This window comes from Ctenocephalides felis, unplaced genomic scaffold, assembly GCF_003426905.1.
Source record: "Ctenocephalides felis isolate EL2017-DRISC unplaced genomic scaffold, ASM342690v1 CF-g0.4_SCAFFOLD_01492, whole genome shotgun sequence".
In the NCBI taxonomy this organism is placed as follows: Eukaryota; Metazoa; Arthropoda; class Insecta; order Siphonaptera; family Pulicidae; genus Ctenocephalides; species Ctenocephalides felis.
Genome location: NW_020537646.1, coordinates 6,197,167 through 6,221,042, shown reverse-complemented (window position 1 = coordinate 6,221,042; position 23,876 = coordinate 6,197,167). Strand labels below are relative to the sequence as shown.

Genomic DNA, 23,876 nt, shown 5'->3' with positions numbered 1-23,876 from the left:
AACAACGAAATCAGTTCTATTTTTATATTTGACTCTAATTTTCTAAAATTATTGAAAATTGAAATAATTTAAAAAATTTGATATTATATATGTTGAATAATTGATATGGCATGATTCCTACTTTTTTTGTAAATAATATTTTATTTTAAATTTGTCTTTATTCAAAACGATGATTTAGAAAGGATTTATATTCCTATGAGGCAACACTTTCGTTTGACGTTTGCCATCATGCAACACTACTTCTTGGATGTCAGAAAGCACAATTTCCCATTAACATCAGTAATCAAATAGGTTTTGACATTTCTACATGCGGTTCTTAATTTAAAGTTTTCCTTATGTGTAATGGTATGAGAGTGCTTTTAGTCAGTTCTTGTGACTTAAACGTTAATTCTAGAGATATTTTATATAATCTTTTAAGTTATTATCATACAGTATTTACGTTATGACACATTTTATACTAGGTTTTAGATGTTTTGGTTAATATGAGTTTAAGTATTTATTTTTTTATAATATAATAATTTATTTTACCGAATTTATTTTACCGATATTTATAATAAATCTTCATATATGCTTGAAGAAAAAGTGGATCACCTATATAATTTTATTTGCAATTGAAGTTCATGATATTCAAACTATGGTGAGTTTATTATTATATTAATAACTTTAAACTTATATATATATATATATATATATATATATATATATATATATATACATATAGTAATTAATCATTTATCTTTAGATTTAGATATGTTCTTAAATAAAATCATTTTACTGTAACTGCACCAAGCTATTTCTTATAAAATGGACCCTAAAAAGTGAAATTTATTTCATTGCCATCATTATCGCATAATTTAAGAGAGTGTAGTTCATTAAATTATATTTTTTAAAAATAAAGTTCATTGATCAACTACTTGTAATATTACTCTAAACTTTTTTACATGAAAGTCATAAAACAATTTTACACCCCTGTGTTAGTTTTTAAAGAATTCTCTTCTCTTCTTGCAGTCCACTAAAATACATACCTGCCAGTAGAAATCTTTATTTTTGTTTATTATTCAGATCATTTAGTTCAAATATAAGTTTTCCATACAGTGATGAGTAAATCGTTTAATTTAACTTCTCTTTATTTGTACAAATTGTGTGCAATTGAATTTTAAATTGGATGTGCCTTTTCTAGAAAAATCTGTAATTGTAAAAGTTTAGAGCTGTACACAATTGATAAGTCTACATTGTCATTAGTAATTTATATATTTTCAATTAATGAATAATAAATATTTATTTTCCTTAATTTATTTCTGTTGGTGCAGGATGTACTGCAATTTTTAAATCATGATTTGAAATATTAATGCCATTTATTTTCAAAAACTGTTAATAATCAGCTGATCTAGACCAGTGATTCCCAAAGTGGTTCAAATGGACCCTCAGACAGCTTTCAAAGGGTCCACATAAGTGAAAAGGAATTTTAAACATCCACGATAGTGGATCACAACACGTCTTGTTTATATCTAATTTTTATTTAATTTTAAAATCAATTAAGGTAAAAATATAAAAGAGAGATATCTCATAGGAGATAATCTCTTATATGCATTAAAACCAACTTTTCAATCACATTGTCTTAAAAAATGTATTTAATTTTGATTGACAATAAAAGTATGCAAAAAAAAAAAAAAAAATTAATTAAGGTCTTAACTTGTATTTAAATCTTTACTTTAAATGTTAAATACTAATTGTTAGTACAAATAGAAATTTTTAAAAAATTCATGGGGGTTTATGACAAAGCCTAAAGGGTCCACGACACAAACAAGTTTGGGAACCTATGATCTAGACCAGTCTTTCTCAAAGTGGGCGATTGTAATATGCAAGGGGGCGATAAGAGGCCCCTAACTATTTTTTTTACATGTATACACTGTTTTAAGTAGCGTTTTATTTGCTCTCACTGGTAAAATCTTCTAATTTAGAATGTATGATTGCATCAACTAATATAGCACACTATAACCATATTATTGAAATTTAAAAAAAATGTATGTAGAGATTATATAGGCATAAAAAAATTGGTATGAGGCGCTACAAAAATTTCCATTTTCAAAGGGGGCGTTGGAAGAAATACGTTGAGAAACGCTGGTCTAGACTAATGTTCCCTTCTTAGTTTTGGATTTCTTGGTATAACAGCAGTAGGTTCTCATTTATATCTAATCGCGCAATTAAGATCCTCTAATAATCTACTAGTTTGAATAGCACACACATGAATCTGCTGGTTGTGATTTAAATTTCTCTTGATTATAATTCACTTTTTACCTTCAGTGTCTGGTGTCTTGGCTTTGTAATAATTATCTGTATTATTTGGGTTAAATTTGTTTGATCACATCGCGATTTTGGTACTTTGGGTAATTTCAATAAACTATGCCGAAGAAACCATAGCTCGGAAGTGAATTTCAATGCTAGCGAGAGTTTTAATATAGTTTTTCTCCTAATACTCAAATACTTACCTAGAACTCGACGTTTATTCGTTAGGGAATTTTGTGGATCCTTATATGATTATAAGGTTGATAGTTAAAATGAAACCCCTTAAAATATTATAGGCATATGAAATGTGTGCGATTATAAGTCTGCAGTATATATCTTTGTATTCGTGACTGTATGATTTGCAGATGTAAATACCAAGTACATACATTCTAAATACATTGTATAACAATATTGTTTGATTGCATTGCATCGTGAGATAGAAATGTGACATTGACCTTATTAAAGGACGTTCAATGTGTTTTAAATTCGAAGCGGAATAACACGTGTTGTGTTATTGATCTGCATATGACGTATATCATCTGTTTGTAGTACATCATTTTAATTGTATTTAATTCAACAAATTAAAATCGTCGTCATCACAAGCGAACATAGATACAGAATCATCACCATCACAATTATTAGGCAAAACCATCAAACTCCTTTACCATTCTTCCTCTGCGACATAAGATTCTATTACTGGTCCATTATAAGACGGGGATATTTTTTCTAACGAGTATAACTCGTTTTTCTAAGATTTTACGAACGTATTTGACAAATCTATTTGCATGATATGACGTGTTTTAGCCGGTGTGCGTAAATTTAGAGTAGGTTATTCTTGGGTCATCAAGATATGGCATGTTTTGGCAATATGCAAAAAACTTGGTTTCTTCGTTGAGAGAAAAAACCATGAAATTGATAATATTTTAGGCAAATTCAAGGATTTACACTTGTCTTGTAATAATCTTTTTGTTTCTTTATATTTTTCTGAAAAAGAAGATTGAAATTTAAATGCTATTGCAATAGATACCAACCAGATTTTCACTTGAAATCATAAATTTCAAATATGATCTTAAGTGAAAATAGCCTTTCGGAGGCATTGCTGCAACAATTTTGGGTTCTTCTCGTAAAATAGCAAGTTAAGTCTTGAAACAAATTTCTTATAAGACAAGAATTTCTAAGTAGCTCTGATACAAGTAGCTATCGAAACAATTGAAAAACTAGTGGTGTATGGCATCGTGCCTTAAGGCAAATTGCTTGAACTTGCCGTACCATAATGGAAAAGAATGTCGAAGAATAAAATTTAGTAAATAAAAAATATTTTTTGGAAATTGAGAAAAAATTAAAAAAAAAATCGTTTCCCAAAAGCATTCGTTTCATCAACACAAGTAGAAAGTTTTTTGAATCATTCAAATCGGATGCTTTTTTCTCTCAAAAACTGTCATTTTTTGCACATTTAGCTCTATATCTCCGAATCGGCTGGACCTGCTTTTGCCAAAAACTAATCAAAATTGTATCTATACATACATACACACACACATCCATTTTTTCTAAGGTGTGCCAAAATGTTTAGAAACCTTCAAAACGTGAAGATATGCAAAAATTTTCAATGTCAATAACTTATTTCTACGGGAAGTTTAAAAAACATGTATCAATAATGAGTAGAGCTACTTCATCCTTGCATGAACATATTTTTATAATAGGTAATATCTATATCATTGAAATATAATCTAATCTTTCCATAAGTTGTTTTTTTCGAGAAGTGTACGGTTCAAGATCAAATCCTTTATATGAAATATTTGTGAAAAGTGATTACAATTTAGATCGTCATTTTAGCTCGAATGTTTCGTAACACTTGGCAAAAGAAATTGGCTTCTCGAACCTGTATCCGTGACAGAGAAATGATTAAATAAATTATTGAAAATAACTCGACAACATCCCTAAATGGAATTTTATATTAATTTAGTACACTTGAGCCAAAATTCATGACTTATATAATTTTGCAACAACGTAAATAACTTATATAATATTGCACCATTCGATTTACTTTATCGAATAATTTTATCTGATTAATTAGTTTCAGTATCAATTAATTCATTTTGTGTTAATTAAATTTTTAAAATCACATGATTTTTTGCGTACTCGAACACACGTTACATAATTGATATTTTACTGATTAATATTTTTAAAAATTGTGGTTTAAGAGCTTAACACAAATTCTCAATAAAAATAGGCTAAATGTAAATAATAAAATATGCGAAGGTCAATAACACGATTGGAAAAAAATATAATCTGCTGGTCACCTCGCACAATTGATAACTGTACTGATACTATGCCAAAAAAATATCTCTAATAAATTTCCTGGTTAGAAAGAAGAATTATTGAAACAAGTTGTTTAACTGATTTATACAGATTTTTTCAAACGTATGAAATACAATCTATTATGTGAAGTAATTTAGTAATATGTTTTATTTAACACATAACGCAATCCAATGGTTGTCCTATCTAATTGTGATATAACTTATAAATATTATTATTTTATTTTTGGCCTAATAAATTTCACCTTGTCCTATCCAATTGTGATATACCTTATTATTATTATTATTATTTTGTTTTTGGCTTAATAAATTTTACTTTTTGTTAGAAATATATTTTGATCTATTCATAGAGGAACTGGATCACATCTAGATTTTCACCAAACATGAAAATTATTTCCATTAACTAGCTGGTGGTCTATAATAAAGCTTAATATGTGCAAACTGTATAAATTTAAACAGCAAAAATAGTGCATTTAATGCAAAATAAAATGCTTTAAAACATAGTAACATGCAATAAGAATTTAAACTGTTTTTGTTATCGCAAACATTATCTTTAAACGTTTATAGAAAAATGGTGGTCATATGAGTAATATTTCGCAAATCATAAAATGTAGACAGCACTTTATACAACAATTTAGATTATCTTTAATTTCTTTTAAAACCTGTTTAACTAATTTTGAGAATCGATTTACAATTGATAAGAATATCTGATCAAAATTTAAATGGAGCTACTCAATTTGCCTAGCCTATATCCAGTGGCGTCGGAACCGTGTGGGCTGGGTGGGCTGAGCCTACCCATTAATCTCAAAAAATGATATGCCCTAATATGTCCTAAAAAAACGAACCCACTGGCAGCCTATTAAAAAAAAAAGAACCCAATGGCTATCAACAATAAAAATAAAAAAAACGAGTCTACCCATCAAAAATTTGCTTCCGACGCACTGCCTATAATCATTACTTAATAAAAAAAAATTATCAACAAATTTCATTAATCAAGCTGAAAATAATATCAAGATTTAACAAATCGTAAACTATTAGATACACATAAGAGGCAAGTAGTCAAATATTTTAAAGTCAACGTTTAAATTTATGATTTAAACAACAATTGAGGACCTTTAAGTTGTTTAAGACTTTTATCAGAAAGAACTTTATCCAAGGCGTAATTTCGTGATAGTCAGTCAGTATTGCAGAAAAAGTTTAAGTTATTTTTTCGCAAAAAATTGAAAATGAAAATTTTTATATATCTTTACGTTTCAGAAGTTTCTGAACATTTTCTGAAATGGATGTGTGTGCGAGTATGTATGTGTGTGTGTGCGGATACAACGATTCGTGGACGATTTCGAAAATACAGATCAACCAATTTGAATAATACAAAAAAAAATTCGATTCGTATTGATAAGGAGACGCGCTGCTTAGTTCTTGGCAAAGGCAGGTCGAGCCGTTTCGAAGATATGGATCAAAAAGTGCCAAAAATGGTAATTGATTTTTTGAGAGAACCGAGTATGATTCAAAAAGCATTTTATTTGTATTGACGAAATGAAGAACTGATGAAATTTTTGGGAAGGCAGGTCTAGCGGTTTTGGAGATCCAATAAAAAAAAGTGAAAAAACTGTTATTTTGGCGGACAAAAATGATCATTACACATATGCACATCAAATTATCACATATTTTATAGATATTTTAATAATATTAACAAGTTTTGTTCACCTTTCTTACCAGTGTTTATTCGTTACTAGCGGCGCAGCGCCCAAGCGCTTCGATATTTCGTTTTTACGCAGCTAACGTATCGCGATTGCTTTGGAAAAATTTAAATATTTCAAAAAGGTTAATTATTTTCAAAAAATTTAAAAATCTCAAAAATCGTTTTTTCAGAGTTTTAAAAGAAAATGGAATCTTTTTTAAGAATTTAAATTTTTGTTAAGGGAAGTTACAGCAATTTGCCTTAAGGCACGATGCCATGCACCACTAGTTTGTGTTTTTTAAATTTAACAATCAACTAGACGATTGTACATAATAAATTTGTATATAAAAATGCACAAATTTGATCGATTTGATATTGTAAATCTCTATTCTCGAAACATGTACTAGAGAAAAATTGTAGCATGCGCGTCGTGATTTTTAAGCACATGGTGATATCCAAGGTTTTTATAAATACATAGTATTATCTCTACTCTGAGATATTTAATTCAACATCACGTTTCCTATAAGATAAGAATACTCTAATTTCAATATAAAAACGAACGTACATGCCAAGAGTGAAAACTAGCGGAAGAACTTGATAAAGTATTAGTACTGCATGAATAAATAGCAAAGAGATTAGAAATTTTATTGTACATCGATCAACCATGAAGTTTAGATCATAAAAAAATATTTTCTTCGGAAATCAGAACTGTTTTTTGTGTTTTATGAGCTGTTGAGAAGTATTTTTTCTTATAAAATAGAATTATTAGAAGTTTTCTATTATCTTTGTGATCATATTACTAATATTCTTAACTTATATCACTGCAGCTTGATATCAGATTATACGAGGCAGGAATTGAACATGAAACCTTGTAATTGCAAGGCCACAACTTTTACCACTTAAGCTACAAACAAGCCTCTAAAAATTTGAAAATGTATTGAAAATACTAAAAATCGTTATGATTCATGAAATATTATATGAATTTCTTGTATCATTGTTACTGAATCATCTTTCCCAGGCTCCAAATGTTTAGATATTAATTTCAGTTCATTTTTTCCAAGAATATATTATCTAAATGTGTATACTTACTTCATTAAAAGAAATATAATATGTTTATCCACTGTGTAATTTTAGATCCAAAGTGCCTTAGGATGTTGTATTAAAAGAATCTTATTTTTTTATGCCACGGTCAGAGTTTGTGGAAAATTCAGTATATTCGTGTCAGCAGCAGAGTGGATAAATAGTTCTGGCACACATTTAAAATACTATTTCTTTTTTTACAAACTATCCAAAAATCTAAAAATAAATATTGGAGAATTGATCAAGCTTAAAAATAATCTTATGATAGGCGAATAATTGAAGAGGATAAATAACTCAAGGTTTATATAAGAAATAAGTAAGATTGTGGGTATATCTATGATTGTATGAATTCAAATTTAAATTAATCCTTATTTTATCAGTTTGCTTGTTATCAAGGTTCCCAAATAGATTTTTATATTGTTTATCCATTCACCTGAGTGTAATTCTATCACGCCCTGGTTAGATAATAATTATCAAATATTTATCCATCAAATTAACTAAAGACGTATATAAAAAATTGTGCAAAATGAAATCAGCTGTGCAAAGTGAAGACTCATATATTTACTGTTCGCAAGAAAAGAGAATTAGCATAACATCTTTGTTATTTAAATTTTCTACAGGCGGTCTGTATACAAATATGTTCAACTAATGCGAAAGATAAATATTTTTAGAGTTCAATGAGCAAAGAATTTGCTTAATTTCTTCGAATAAATAATCCTAGCAGCGTGTGGCATCTGCACGTGATTGTTGAATTAAACAAATTGTAAAAGATTCAACACCTACATGATTTTATTTTAATATTGGCTAACTAAGAATCTGTAGAATATATTTATAAAATCATCACTTCGGATCATTTTGGTATTCGTTTTCATCATCAATAATAGAGAAATTCAAATAATAAAATGTATTAAATGGAGTTAGGGAAAGCGTTGGATTGCCTCAAAAAAGCAACGTTTTTTAAGGAGAATATTTATATCTGCTCATAGAACTGTTAAGTTTTTATTGCTGTCTAAAAAATATATAAAAATTATATTTGTAGAAATAAGATTAAATAAGACTTGCACCTTGAATTTTTAACTTCCCGAGTTATAGTAATGGGCCGAAATAGAAAATGAAAATTTTTGCATACCTTCACGTTTCAAAGGTTTCTGAACATTTTGGGATACCTCAGAAAAAATGGATGCCTGTGCGTGTGCGTGTATGTGTGGAGACAATTTTTATCGACGATTTCGGGCGTATGGATAAACCGATTTGAAAAATTCAAAAAGTAATCGATTCCTATTGATAGGGATATATGCTGATTAGTTTTCGGCAAAGTCAGGTCCGGTCGTTACGAAGCAAAGTGATCCAAAAAACATTTTGCTTGTGTTGGCAAAACAATTGTTTTTGGAACAATTTTTTTTATCTAATTTTTTTTCATTGTTTTTTTGTATATCAAAAATAATTCAGATTTTTATTTTAATTCTAGCTAAAGCTCTGAAACTCACGTATATACTTTAAATAAAAAAAAAAACTTTGTAATTCAGTTTATGTAATTCTTATAAATATTAGAAAATGTTACAGTATTTATAATAATCTTTTTGAAAACATTTAATATTCCTCGATCATTTCGTTACGGTACTGGAAGTTCCAGCAATTTTTCTTAAGGCACGATGCCATGCACCAGTAGCTTAATATTTGTATCTATTTTAACCTAAATAATTCAATAATGAATATATTCATTCAAACGATTCAGATTGACTTGAAACGAGAAAATATAAAATTTACAAACCGGATTTTCTGGCGAACCTCTACTTGGGAAAGATCCTAATTCAATTAAATTAAATTCTAATGAATAATTTACTAAATAAAGAACAATATTCATAGGTCGTCAACTCTTACCTGAAATAGGGGACCACTTTCACGTATTATCAATAAAAAAGAAATTGCTATATCGTTTTTTATTTCGAAAAATTTTATAAAAAGACGCAAACACCAGATGGGCCCAATTTCGTACCGCAAAATGCGCCCATGTGTTCTGATTTCAAAATGTTTTTTTCGCGCTTGAATAGTTCTTGATCATTGACAACATTATAAAAATGTATTTCTTCTTTTTATGTGAATAAATATTATTTTCAATTATTATTATTATTAAGGCCTTCATTTAGTCACTTTCAAGTTACGGCCACGGTTTCATCAAGGTCCTAAAGTCGTGCGAACTGCTAATATATTTTAAATAGAAACTAATTGATTGAATCGCGGAAAAATAAATTCTAAGAATTGCAAACTTTTCTGTTGTTGTGTTCTTCACATATTCAGTTCATTAACGGATTGTATACCATATTATTTTTAATTCATCTGTTTATTAGTTTTAAAACAAAATATTTTCGTACACTGCGTGGACCGTATATCGAAAACAATTTAATCAGTCCAGTTAAAACATGTGTTGTATTTTTTTATTATTGTTTACCACTTGTAATATTACGTCTTTTCAATTTTATAATTCATCAGTCAATCTTAACTGTACTATTAAATTTATTTTGTAAATATTCAGATAAGAAACGCTCATTATCTTTTCATAAGCTTCATAATAAAATTGATTGATAACTCGAAATGAAAAAAAAATCTTATCCAATTTTTGATCATAAATTCATGATTCATATTTATTATTATTGTCTATCAGGTCTCGAGAATCACCTGATGCTGTTCATATAACAGCATAAAATTTATGCAAATAAATTCAACAAAGAAATGTTTTAATGAAGTCATTGTGCTGTATTGTTTTAATACACTTGTTGTTAAGCGAATAAATGTTGATTAGAATTCATTATGTCAGTTTAACAACAAATATGCTTATGGAAATTTCTGGTTATAACCGATTTTTTGTTTTGTCCCAAATGAGTCAATTATAATAAGTAAATATTATAGAACCAGATGAAATGATAATACAAAACTTGATAAATTTGTATTTGTCAAGTATTGTTTTTTGAGCTATTGTCATGTAATTCCTTATAATCCAGGGCTATCAGAAGGCCAATGGTTTCAATTGTCTTTGTGATAAGATTATTATTAGATATTTCAAGTATTGATGTACTGCTTGATATCAAGCTGCTAGGATGGAAATAGAACCTGAAATTTGCAGACTTTAGAAATAGAAACTATGAATTATACATCATATGTTTCGTTTTCGGTGTGTACTAGTTTTCTGGTATAATAATTAGTAGTAGTCTGCCCGAAGGCAGGTCCATGGTGTGAGAGCCACAACAAATAAATGATTTCCTTGCCCTTCATCCCATTACCACTATTCCCTATCCCAATTTTTTTATTTCATGTATTTTCCTTTCCAAACTTCTGTTTCCATGCTTCCTGATCATGTGCTTCGGCTTTCAATTCTTTGTATTTTCTCTTCTGGCGCAAGTCGTCAATCGTCTGCATTCTTCTTCTTCCCATGCCTTCTGTTCTTTCTATTTTACCCTCGACGACGTCGTGCAGGAGGCACTCCTTTTACAAAAAAGGCCCGATCCAGTTTTCTTTTCTTCTCAGAATTGTGCTCAGTAGAGCCTTTCTTTGCCCACTCTTCTCAGGACTTCTTCTAAACTTCCCGAAGGAGAAGTTTAGGTTTTCATCAAAAATTCTGAATTACTACTTCTGAATACTTTTTCCAAATTTGGTCTCATTCGATTCAGAATGGCTTGAAACGTCGAGAAAACATAAAATTAGCGAGTCGGATTTTTTGATGAAAACATAAACTTCTCCTTCGGGAAGTTAAAAAATGTCATTTTGCGGTAAAAAATTGCGGTAAAAAAACATTGTGGTAATTATACACCCATTGTAGTATTGTTTACAAACATTGTAGTAATTTTACACCCATTGTAGTATTTTTACAAACATTGTAGTATTTTTACACCCATTGTAGTATTGTTTACAAACATTGTAGTAATTTTACACCCATTGTAGTATTTTTACAAACATTGTAGTATTTTTACACCCATTGTAGTATTGTTTACAAACATTGTAGTAATTTTACACCCATTGTAGTATTTTTACAAACATTGTAGTATTTTTACACCCATTGTAGTATTGTTTACAAACATTGTAGTAATTTTACACCCATTGTAGTATTGTTTACAAACATTGTAGTAATTTTACACCCATTGTAGTATTTTTACAAACATTGTAGTATTTTTACACCCATTGTAGTATTGTTTACAAACATTGTAGTAATTTTACACCCATTGTAGTATTTTTACAAACATTGTAGTATTTTTACACCCATTGTAGTATTGTTTACAAACATTGTAGTAATTTTACACCCATTGTAGTATTTTTACAAACATTGTAGTAATTTTACACCCATTGTAGTATTTTTACAAACATTGTAGTAATTTTACACCCATTGTAGTATTGTTTACAAACATTGTAGTAATTTTACACCCATTGTAGTATTTTTACAAACATCGTAGTATTTTTACATCCATTGTAGTATTTTTACAAACATTGTAGTAATTTTACACCCATTGTAGTATTTTTACACCCATTGTAGTAATTTTACACCCATTGTAGTATTTTTACAAACATTGTAGTAATTTTACACCCATTGTAGTATTTTTACAAACATTGTAGTAATTTTACACCCATTGTAGTATTGTTTACAAACATTGTAGTAATTTTACACCCATTGCAGTATTTTTACAAACATTGTAGTATTTTTACACCCATTGTAGTATTGTTTACAAACATTGTAGTAATTTTACACCCATTGTAGTATTTTTACAAACATTGTAGTAATTTTACACCCATTGTAGTATTTTTACAAACATTGTAGTATTTTTACATCCATTGTAGTATTTTTACAAACATTGTAGTAATTTTACACCCATTGTAGTATTTTTACACCCATTGTAGTAATTTTACAAACATTGTAGTAATTTTACACCCATTGTAGTATTGTTTACAAACATTGTAGTAATTTTACACCCATTGTAGTATTTTTACAAATATTGTAGTAATTTTACACCCATTGTAGTATTGTTTACACCCATTGTAGTAATTTTACACCCATTGTAGTAATTTTACACCCATTGTAGTATTGTTTACAAACATTGTAGTAATTTTACACCCTTTGTAGTATTTTCACAAACATTGTAGTATTTTTACACCCATTGTAGTATTGTTTACAAACATTGTAGTAATTTTACACTCATTATAGTATTTTTACAAACATTGTAGTAATTTTACACCCATTCATTGTAGTATTGTTTACAAACATTGTAGTAATTTTACACCCATTGTAGTATTGTTTACAAACATTGTAGTAATTTTACACCCATTGTAGTATTTTTACAAACATTGTAGTATTTTTACACCCATTGAAGTATTGTTCACAAACATTGTAGTAATTTTACACCCATTGTAGTATTGTTTACAAACATTGTAGTAATTTTGCACCCATTGTAGTATTTTTACAAACATTATAGTATTTTTACACCCATTGTAGTATTGTTCACAAACATTGTAGTAATTTTACATCCATTGTAGTATTGTTTACAAACATTGTAGTAATTTTACACCCATTGTAGTATTGTTTACAAACATTGTAGTAATTTTACACCCATTGTAGTATTGTTTACAAACATTGTAGTAATTTTACACCCATTGTAGTATTGTTTACAAACATTGTAGTAATTTTACACCCATTGTAGTATTTTTACAAATATTGTAGTAATTTTACACCCATTGTAGTATTGTTTACACCCATTGTAGTAATTTTACACCCATTGTAGTAATTTTACACCCATTGTAGTATTGTTTACAAACATTGTAGTAATTTTACACCCTTTGTAGTATTTTCACAAACATTGTAGTATTTTTACACCCATTGTAGTATTGTTTACAAACATTGTAGTAATTTTACACTCATTATAGTATTTTTACAAACATTGTAGTAATTTTACACCCATTCATTGTAGTATTGTTTACAAACATTGTAGTAATTTTACACCCATTGTAGTATTGTTTACAAACATTGTAGTAATTTTACACCCATTGTAGTATTTTTACAAACATTGTAGTATTTTTACACCCATTGAAGTATTGTTCACAAACATTGTAGTAATTTTACACCCATTGTAGTATTGTTTACAAACATTGTAGTAATTTTGCACCCATTGTAGTATTTTTACAAACATTATAGTATTTTTACACCCATTGTAGTATTGTTCACAAACATTGTAGTAATTTTACATCCATTGTAGTATTGTTTACAAACATTGTAGTAATTTTACACCCATTGTAGTATTGTTTACAAACATTGTAGTAATTTTACACCCTTTGTAGTATTTTCACAAACATTGTAGTATTTTTGCACCCATTGTAGTATTGTTTACAAACATTGTAGTAATTTTACACTCATTATAGTATTTTTACAAACATTGTAGTAATTTTACACCCATTCATTGTAGTATTGTTTACAAACATTGTAGTAATTTTACACCCATTGTAGTATTGTTTACAAACATTGTAGTAATTTTACACCCATTGTAGTATTGTTTACAAATATTGTAGTAATTTTACACCCTTTGTAGTATTTTCACAAACATTGTAGTATTTTTGCACCCATTGTAGTATTGTTTACAAACATTGTAGTAATTTTACACTCATTATAGTATTTTTACAAACATTGTAGTAATTTTACACCCATTCATTGTAGTATTGTTTACAAACATTGTAGTAATTTTACACCCATTGTAGTATTGTTTACAAACATTGTAGTAATTTTACACCCATTGTAGTATTTTTACAAACATTGTAGTATTTTTACACCCATTGTAGTATTGTTCACAAACATTGTAGTAATTTTACACCCATTGTAGTATTGTTTACAAACATTGTAGTAATTTTACACCCATTGTAGTATTTTTACAAACATTGTAGTATTTTTACACCCATTGTAGTATTGTTCACAAACATTGTAGTAATTTTACACCCATTGTAGTATTGTTTACAAACATTGTAGTAATTTTACACCCATTCATTGTAGTATTGTTTACAAACATTGTAGTAATTTTACACCCATTGTAGTATTGTTTACAAACATTGTAGTAATTTTGCACCGATTGTAGTATTTTTACAAACATTATAGTATTTTTACACCCATTGTAGTATTGTTCACAAACATTGTAGTAATTTTACACCCATTGTAGTAATTCTACACCCATTGTAGTATTGTTTACAAACATTGTAGTAATTTTACACCCTTTGTAGTATTTTCACAAATATTTTAGTATTTTTACAAACATTGTAGTAATTTTACACCCATTGTAGTATTTTTACAAACATTGTAGTATTTTTACACCCATTGTAGTATTGTTTACAAACATTGTAGTAATTTTACACCCATTGGGGACTTATGTACATCAAATTATCAGATATTTTATAGAGATTTTAATATTGTGTACATATTATATGTAATTTTTTTGGGTTCAGTACCAAGATTCAGTACCACTCGGAATATTTATAATCACTCAAATTAATTTAGTTTCTATTGATTAATTCGATTAATTACACATATCGGGAAGTTCATGTAATTTGCCGCAAGGTTAAATACCAAACCAACTAGTTCTGGTATATTATTATTTATTTCTGGGTGATTTTTAACCATTTAATTCTTTTAAAATATCCTAATAATCTTCAAATTTGAGAACATTTTTTTTTTCAAAAGTTGTCATACATGATAATTGGGTATTGGTCAACCATTTATTACTTGTCAACGGATGCTATCCAATATTTTTATTATATTGACTATATCATAATATTCATGAATATTATTTATTTTAGCACTTGTAGCAATGACACTAATTAAAGACTAATAATTATTATATACTTCAATGTTAGATTTTTTTGATATATCTTCTCATTTCCAATGGTTTGTTGTTACTAATATATAATTGCTATTCCTATTTCATGGTTCCATGATTAGTAACCATAGTTTTATTTCAGTCAAAATGGTGAAGAATGGCAAAAATTGTCCTCCGGCTCGTCTCCTATCCACAACGTCGGATTATGAGGGCGAACAGCATTACAAATTGGTGCCACCGGACGGAGGCTGGGGATGGCTCGTCCTGGCCGGTTCCATGATGGTCAACATTCTGGTGCCTGGCACCGTCAAGTCATTTGGTGTGCTGTTCGTCGAGTTTTTGGAAGTTTTTGATGCCAGTCCAGCGGCTGCTGCCTGGATTCCGGCACTGTGCTATTTTCTTTACAGTTCTTTAGGTAAAATAATATTTTCATGTACGATATTATGTTTTATTATATAAACATCTTATTTCCAAATGCCACTGCATCATCAATCTGTAATTAATATTCGTTATTGCGACATTGTATCAATTAACTTTTGTCGAGTATTTTGTCGATTTATACATCAATCACAGTCTAATACATTACGAGTTGATAAGTAGGAAATTTATTGAAGTTTATCATGAGTCAAAAACTATAACAATGGAACCACGTATGGCGTGTCTTATTTGTAATGTTTATCGCTAGATAAATTAGTCCCACTAGTCAACCATTAAATTGATATCGGCAACATTGTACTGATCTTGTCAACTGTTCGATTTCAATTTGTAATGGTTATTGGCTCAGTGTATAAGTGTTTGCCAATTTATGCAAATCGGAGATAAGAATTCTAATGATGTGATTACGTCAGCATAGTAATCCTATTAAACTCTAATAAGTTTTTGTATTGGCCTTTGCATTTTAGCAGTTAGTACACAATTGGTTTTAATTTTTCTTTGAATCATGTACTAATATCTCATCCCTGACCAAATAGTTAGCCTTTCCAATATAGAATCCAATTAGCTTTATCATATTTCCCGATGTGATAAGTAAACGACCAAAATTTTGTTTTATATATACATTTTTAAGTAGCTAAATTTATATTTGATCGTATATGTCTCAATATATCAATTCAGCTAGAGATAGTTATGCTGCACATAACAAAATAATGAAAAATATTAATTCAATGTCAACAATCCATTATACTCCTATCCAATTCTTTAGACAAAACAAAAGTAAAACCGCCGCAGAATTAGTTGTTTAATCTATGTATTAACGATTTGAACTTTAAACTTATTTATATATAACACTAATAATGTATTTCTTATGCAATGTGCTGTGTTAGCGAGGTTACGTAGATCATTATGCATTCGGCATTATGGAAATTTTCAATCAATTCTGCAGTCAGGTTCTCTTTTATCAATACATATGTTTACATGCCAAAAATCTTACCCATTGTTAAATTAGTAATATAAGATATTTGCATTTAGTTATCTACTAGCATTTTTAGCATAACTCACATAAGCCTGTCCAGGTGTTATAGTTAAGAAACGTGGGCTTGCACATAGTAGTCCCAAGTTCGATCCCAAAACTTGCTTATTTTTATTACAGTAACTACTGTTATTACAAAAATAATAAATTTTTGATTTTAACTTCTATTTCAGGACCAGTCTCGTCGATTCTTTCTGTAAAATACTCTTATCGCACTGTTACTATTCTTGGAGGTACTTTTGCAGCTGCTGGTATGATAATTAGCTTTTGGGCTTCTTCAGTTGTTTATTTATACTTCAGGTAATAAAAACTATAATTTAGTTCTACAAATAACTGTAAAAGGGCATATGTAAATTATCGATTTTTTTCAGTTATGGAATTTTAGTAGGAACCGGTGCTGGCCTGAGTTTTCCTCCAACAGTTTATATAGTCACATCATATTTTGTAAAAAGGAGAGGATTAGCTAATGGGTTGTGCATTTCTGGTAGCGCAATAGGATCAATAGTTCTACCTCCTGTCTTAAGATATTTATTACAAGCCTATGGATACAGGTAATATAAAAAGTACTATTTTGTAGGCTTAACCTTTTCGCTACGAGAGTGTTTTCAGCAGTTTTTTTGGTCTTATATATAGCAGGTCTTTAGCAATTTTCTAATTATACAGTTATTATTGATAAGTTTATTCTAAATGATTTTACATTTTTATAAAGTAAAACATGTGAGGCCTTCGGACAAAAGTAATTGTTATCATTATCTTTTAGAGGCGCGGTGTTAATTATGGGCGCAGTTACTTTAAATGTGTGGGTCGCGGCTATTTTTTACCAACCGGTAGAGAAACATATGAAACGTGTGATAGAAGACTCTGATGTAGGAGAATCTACCGTAATCGAATCTCCTATTACTCCGGAAAATAATAAGGTCGCCAAATTCATGATAACATCTGATGAAATGCTTGCTTCTCCTGCTAAAAGTGGAAATTTGTCTCCTGAAACGCAGCTGAAATTTGCTTCTGAAATGGATAATGGTTTTATACGAAGTGCTTCGGCAGTTGTTGTGCAAAACTATCGAAAGAATGAAGAACGAGAACGGAAAACTAGCGTTCCGACACGTGATTATTATCGAACGAATTCAGTAACCAAAAATCAAATGATGAGCACTCCTGCACTTCATTCGGTGCCGGAATCTGCAAGATCTAAAGACTACTACTCTCATAGCCGGTTGCCTTCCTTGAAAGAGAGGAGTATTGGTAAAGTTCCGAAAAGGTCGCCTTCAACCAGCAGTTTTCAGTATGTAAGCACGCCTTATCACGGTAGCACCTTATCAGCTCTACAACCATCAGAATTTACATCTCACATAAGCTTGAAGTCATTGGGAAAATCCTTGAATCCAATATCTACCTGTTACAAAAGTAAAGAAAAACTCCAGGAGGATGGTAAAAGTAAATTTTTTGATATCAGTTTGCTGTGCGATCCAACTTATTTAGTAATTTTAATATCAAATTGCACAAATGCTATAAGTTACACAAATTTTGTAATTCTCATACCATCTTATGCCATCACATTAGGTTTCGATAAAGAATTAGCTGCTTGGTTGTTATCCATTGTATCCGCATTAGATTTAATAGGTAGGATCGGCGGTTCAGCCTTGTCAGATACAGAGTTAATTCCAAAGCAATGGTATTTTATTGGCGGGTTAGCAATATCAGGTGTATCTCTTGCTCTACTACCCCTTGCTCATGATTATGTACTAGTATGTGTATGTTGTGGAATATTCGGGGTAGCTTCTGGAGTTTATGTTGGTGTAACAGCTGTTATAATGGCAGATATGTTAGGAACCGAAAGGCTCACTTCATCTTATGGAATAAGTTTGTTTGTAAATGGAATATTACAATTGATGGGACCCCCACTTTGTGGCTTATGGTACGAAAGAGCTGGCACATATGTTCCATTAATCACCACGCTAGGTTTAGTTCTAATCGGTGGTGCCACTATATGGGGTTTTATACCATTCATAAATCGTAGAAAAGACTTAGCCAAAATATTGACAGTGATTGCAATAAGGATTTACTTGAGAAAGCTTAATTTATATTATACATGTTTAATGCCATACTTAATATACTTTTAATTGATTGTGTATTTTATCCAATAGATTGCAATATCATTTGATCATAAAAAAATCGTATATGGCTACATAAAGGTGAAATATTATTAAAACCATTATTTATTATTGCCTTAAAAAAGTATTAGATTTGATACAAATTAGATAATACTAATTTTATAACATTAATTCAAAAATATTATATTGATTATTTCGAAGTACTTGCAGATGGATATATGAATATATGTACATGTACAAATGTATACGTATATATATATATATATATATATATATATATATATATATATATATATAATATGTATATGTGTGTGTACATATATGTGCATAAGTGTCTTACATTGAATAGATATAATTTACAGGGTGTATTCTAATTAGAAGTATTGTATATGCATCCACTATATTTTTTAAGAATAATTTTAACTATTTTAAATAATGTGAAAATATTTGATATGTGTTGATTGTATTTAAATTCTTTGAAATTCGAGGAATTATAAATACTAATTTATTGTTAAATGATATATTTTTAATAAAATATTGTATCATTAATATGTAATTTAAGTGAGAACTTATTTTCTCTAATAGCAAACCACATGACAAAATTATGTATCTAGAAAGTATTAAATTTATATAATTCAAATGTTGTCATTAGTCAACATTCAATTATGAAGAGTGAATCAGTTGTGGTTGATATATTTTGCAAAATAAGTTGTGTGATATCATCCAAAATAATATAAAATGTGATATATACAGTTAATGAATTATATAAAAAATCACAAATATGTTAAACAACATTGCACAAATTTGTCTATTTGCATCTTGCATATTTGTATAATAATACTAAAAAATAATAAAAAAATATACAATAATATGAGCTTATCATTATAATAGATTTAATAATTTTAAAAATTTACTATAGATAAAAATATCAAAAACTAGGTTTCCACAATACTCTTTGTATTTTGTTGTTCAATTCTGAGAGTATTATGGAGCAAAGGGCTTGTTTCTCAGGCGACAGTTTAGCGACGAGATCACCACCTCCATCAATTTCTTCTTTACGAGCTCTTCTTCTTTTTGCTCTTGAGGCTGTTGTACCGTTACTACTAACAGCATCTCTACGATTTACACCTGTATCATCATCATCAATACAATCACTGTTTCTAGTCCTAGTTTGCTGCAATAAATTAAAGTTATTCTCATAATTGATATAAAATGATAAGAACAAAAAAAAAAAAATGTTCTGATAAGAATATGACTACTATTACTTTATAAAATGCAATTTGAAAAGGTGCAATTATGGACATAAATTTGCACACTTACCCTTTTCTTGGGTGCTTTTTCATATTCTCTTGAATCATAAAAATTTGGTTTTTCTCTCCGAACTCTTCCAGTACGACGTCTTTGATCTTCTGGAGATACCACTCTTTGAGTAGGTTTTTTTGAATTAAAAAATGAGTGTCCACAAACACAGGCTTTACACGCTACAGCCACCTAAATAAATAATGAAACAAAAATACCGTGAAGGTTCTAAGTTCATACTCTGAACGTTTATATAGAGTTATTATTAATGCATACATGGAATTATTAATATTAATTGAAGAATTAACATTTTATAAGGTTATGATTCATGAAACCACATTTGAAATATGTACTGAAACGATGGAGAGCCCCGAAACAGGTATATATTATATAAGGTAATTAAAATTTCTTACTCAAAATAAGAATACTTCCTACTATATAAGAAAATTGTTAACATACTGACATATAAGCCTTGTTTATAGAAAAGTAAATCATTTGAATGCATAGATCATAACCACAAATTATTATTTTATGGTATTTTAAGTATCTCATAAAATAAAAAAGAAGCAAAGAAATAACGGAATAATATGAAACCAACAAAGCAAATAATATAAAAAGTATTTTCCTTAGTAAGTATGTTTTACCTGGTGTTCGCATTTCGGACAACTTTTTGCTATCATTTTATTTTTGCCCATATTATCTTTTTTATATACACATCGATTAAAAATTTGTTTAAAACTTACTTATCTAATAAAATTTGTCTTTAAATTGATTTTAAAGCAATAGGTATTTTGCAATCATTAAAATATTATTAAAAATTGTCAACTCTGTCACTTGAGTTTTATTTGTATTATTCATAATCATATCAAGCAGCTGTCAAATGACAAAAAGTGACATTTCTGGAGATTATTTAACAATATGTGACATTCGTAACATATGCGTATATTTTTATTTTATTCCTGGTGTGAAGCTATGACTTTAATTTCAGTTATGTGATAATGAATAATATTTTTAAATCTGTACACAATATTATTTCGTAAAGTCTATTCATTAATTTTAAGCTATGTGTTAAATTAAACAATATGGGAAATCAAGGTAGTCGCAAAAAATTAAGTCAAAACGGTGATGAAGATAAGGAGTCTGAAGGAAAAGCGGAAAATGAGATTCCGAAAAGGGGAATCCTGAGATCGCCTTCTGGTGCAGACTTTCAGGATCTCGTATCTACTCAATTAATGCCAATTAATAAACTAGCTCAGGTACATTATCATTTATGTTTTTATTTTATCTATCACTAAATTATCATATGCCTTTAGATATTATTTTAATGCTTAATTTTTTATTTATAATGATTTTTAATTACTATGATACTATGTTTTTCTCTAGATATTGATTCAAAAGTCTCAAGAAGAAGAGGGTATCAAGGGCGTTGCTAAAAAGACATTTGTGGTAAAGTAAATTGATCATTTATATATATATATATATATATATATATATATATATATATATATATATATTTATATTTAAGTGTATCTATAAATTCTGTTTTATTTTTCAGAAATACGTTTTTCCTCGCTACCCTGAGTTAGGCGAGCGTCTCTATTCATATCTTCATTCCAATTCTAAAGCTCAGACTGAACATTTAGGTGAACTTGCATTCCGTCAACAATGTGAAAGATTTCTTGGGATATTGAATGATACGGTAATATTAGAAGGATATATTAAAATGTTTTCTGGAACTGCTTCTTCAGATAGTATAACACCAGATGGTTTAAGAGATTTACTTATGACGTGTTACAGACTTGCGATGGATCATTATTCTGGTGGACCACAGACATGTCTTTTAGTAAGCATAATGTATAGAAATGTATAGCGTGTCTACTTTAATATAAATATATATTTCTCTTTCTTTTCTATAGATTCATCGAACTTTGTCTGCAGTTGTTGACTCTTGTTTCCACTCAAAAACATCATTAAGTCCCGGTTATGTTGTGCACTGGTTAGAGCAGAATTGTCCTAGACTTGTACCACCTGTTCATAAGTACTGCATTCATGCTTTAAGGTGAACTCTGCATTCATGCATTGATCTCTTACATCAATATGAGTATAATTTTATAACTAATCTTGTTTTTTATATATGCAGCACATCATACAGAGGTATTGACACACATGAGGAGGGCTTGGGTTTGGAATTATCCACACCTATTTTGGATAAACCAAATCCATTTGGAAAAATGGTTGAACCTCCACTATTACCTGTATCGCTTGCATGGTTACTAGCAGGTGCATTACCGCCTCTATATTCTAAGCCAGTCAAAGCTTCTAGTCCTAGCGATTCTGGAGTTAATTTAGCCTCACAAGTGAATGAACATCTTTTATAATTATCTAAAGTGTAGAATTAAATTAAACTAATCTAACATTAGGTACTATTATTTTTTTTATCCAGGCATTCATGGCCAAATTACTATCTGTTGTGCCTTCTCATTGGGCATTACTTTATGATTCAAGGGAACACGGTTTGGGAATGAATAGATTTTTGCATCATGTTTTATCATATAAGGGTCCTACTCTAGTCTTAATGCGCAGTGAAGAGGGGCATGTATTTTGTATTGGATCTCCTTGCGAATGGAAGGAAAGTCATCAATATTGGGGCACACCAGAGAGTTGTGTCATAAAACTACTACCAAAGTAAGTATTGAGTGTCATTATGCTGCTTATTTATATATATATATATATATATATATATATATATATATATATCCATTTATTATCGCATGCTACTGATCTTTTTATTAATGTTTTATGTATATAGATTTTCTCTTATTGAAAAGGGTCCAAAAATGCTGTACTTAAATACATTAATCAGAGGATATCCAAAAGGTTTACGTGCTGGCTCTGATCCTAGAAATCCTATAATCAGCATTGATGAAAGTTTTGATAGAGTTAACTATCAAAAAATTCCTTACGGCTTGGTATTTGTTGAGGTATAAAATATTCTACATATGTATATTAAATGTATATATTTACAACCTTTAATAAATGTGGTTTATTTTAAGGTATGGGGTTGTGGCGATCAACAATCTCGACAAGTTCAATTAGACATTAAAAAGTGGCAAGTAAAGGAAGCTGAACGTCAAAGACAAGTAAAATTAAGTGCTGCAGATTGGATTGATCATCCAGATAGATATCTGTTAGAATTAGCAGGTCGACCACAGTATAACAACAGTGCAAACTAATATAGAACACATTTTTGTTGGATTCAAATAATATATTGTTGAACAAAAATAATGTATACATTCAACATAAAAAGTACTTAGGCTTTGTGCAATAAAATACTTAAAATAAATTCCAAATAAAATTGAAAGAAATTTAAATCATAAAAGTTTGATTTGTGTACTTAAATAGTTAGATATTTATAAGTTGTAGTATTATTTGTACTTATCAAATGTATATTGAATTCCACCAATTGAATAAAAGGGGTTTATTATAAAAAGTATGAATTATTTTTCTATAAATATAAAATTATGAATTTATATATATTATTTAGAAAAATTCAATGACTACATTAATAATTCAATCAATAACTACATTGATTATTAATTATTTCAAGTATTAATATATTTAATTATAACTTTTACAAATTACAAAAGTATGTATTTTTCAATTTTGAAATTTATAAAAGCAAAAAAAAAAGAAAATGAATAAGTAACCAAAATACAAAATTTGAATTTACGTTTATCGATTTATTGAAAGTTGTGCTAGATTATACAAACATGGGATATAAAATTATTTTTTTGTATT

General features: G+C 28.9%; 3 protein-coding genes across 3 annotated transcripts; 2 read left to right on the top strand and 1 right to left on the bottom strand.

Annotated features, from left to right (window-relative positions):
* The first annotated feature begins 345 nt into the window (after positions 1–345).
* LOC113371542 (monocarboxylate transporter 13-like) lies at positions 346–18,818 on the top strand. Its single transcript, XM_026612170.1, has 5 exons — positions 346–637; positions 15,340–15,612; positions 16,839–16,965; positions 17,037–17,216; positions 17,426–18,818. The coding sequence occupies exons 2-5, from the start codon at positions 15,345–15,347 to the stop codon at positions 18,786–18,788; spliced, it is 1,938 nt and encodes a 645-aa protein (XP_026467955.1). The 5' UTR covers positions 346–637; positions 15,340–15,344; the 3' UTR covers positions 18,789–18,818.
* An 867-nt stretch (positions 18,819–19,685) lies between these two features.
* Positions 19,686–20,861, bottom strand: LOC113371567 (UPF0547 protein C16orf87 homolog). The gene is made up of 3 exons (XM_026612200.1): positions 20,723–20,861; positions 20,100–20,270; positions 19,686–19,953 (listed from the first exon to the last, which is right to left on the bottom strand). Exons 1-3 carry the CDS (start codon positions 20,771–20,773, stop codon positions 19,708–19,710), a joined length of 468 nt encoding a protein of 155 aa, XP_026467985.1. The 5' UTR covers positions 20,774–20,861; the 3' UTR covers positions 19,686–19,707.
* A 122-nt stretch (positions 20,862–20,983) lies between these two features.
* LOC113371551 lies at positions 20,984–23,514 on the top strand. The gene is made up of 8 exons (XM_026612181.1): positions 20,984–21,334; positions 21,462–21,524; positions 21,634–21,921; positions 21,995–22,137; positions 22,219–22,435; positions 22,522–22,763; positions 22,888–23,059; positions 23,132–23,514. The coding sequence occupies exons 1-8, from the start codon at positions 21,161–21,163 to the stop codon at positions 23,309–23,311; spliced, it is 1,479 nt and encodes a 492-aa protein (XP_026467966.1). The 5' UTR covers positions 20,984–21,160; the 3' UTR covers positions 23,312–23,514.
* The last annotated feature ends 362 nt before the right edge of the window (positions 23,515–23,876 follow it).

Bases quoted from the DNA above. Each gene is read 5' to 3' on its own strand.
- LOC113371542 (XM_026612170.1), top strand. From the start codon at position 15,345: ATGGTGAAGAATGGCAAAAATTGTCCTCCGGCTCGTCTCCTATCCACA. The intron at 15,613-16,838 runs GTAAAATAATAT...CTTCTATTTCAG, and splicing joins TTTTCTTTACAGTTCTTTAG to GACCAGTCTCGTCGATTCTT. The intron at 16,966-17,036 runs GTAATAAAAACT...GATTTTTTTCAG, and splicing joins GTTGTTTATTTATACTTCAG to TTATGGAATTTTAGTAGGAA.
- LOC113371567 (XM_026612200.1), bottom strand. From the start codon at position 20,773: ATGGGCAAAAATAAAATGATAGCAAAAAGTTGTCCGAAATGCGAACAC. The intron at 20,271-20,722 runs GTAAAACATACT...TTATTTATTTAG, and splicing joins GTCCGAAATGCGAACACCAG to GTGGCTGTAGCGTGTAAAGC. The intron at 19,954-20,099 runs GTAAGTGTGCAA...AATTTATTGCAG, and splicing joins AAAAAGCACCCAAGAAAAGG to CAAACTAGGACTAGAAACAG.
- LOC113371551 (XM_026612181.1), top strand. From the start codon at position 21,161: ATGGGAAATCAAGGTAGTCGCAAAAAATTAAGTCAAAACGGTGATGAA. The intron at 21,335-21,461 runs GTACATTATCAT...GTTTTTCTCTAG, and splicing joins CAATTAATAAACTAGCTCAG to ATATTGATTCAAAAGTCTCA. The intron at 22,436-22,521 runs GTGAATGAACAT...TTTTTTATCCAG, and splicing joins GAGTTAATTTAGCCTCACAA to GCATTCATGGCCAAATTACT.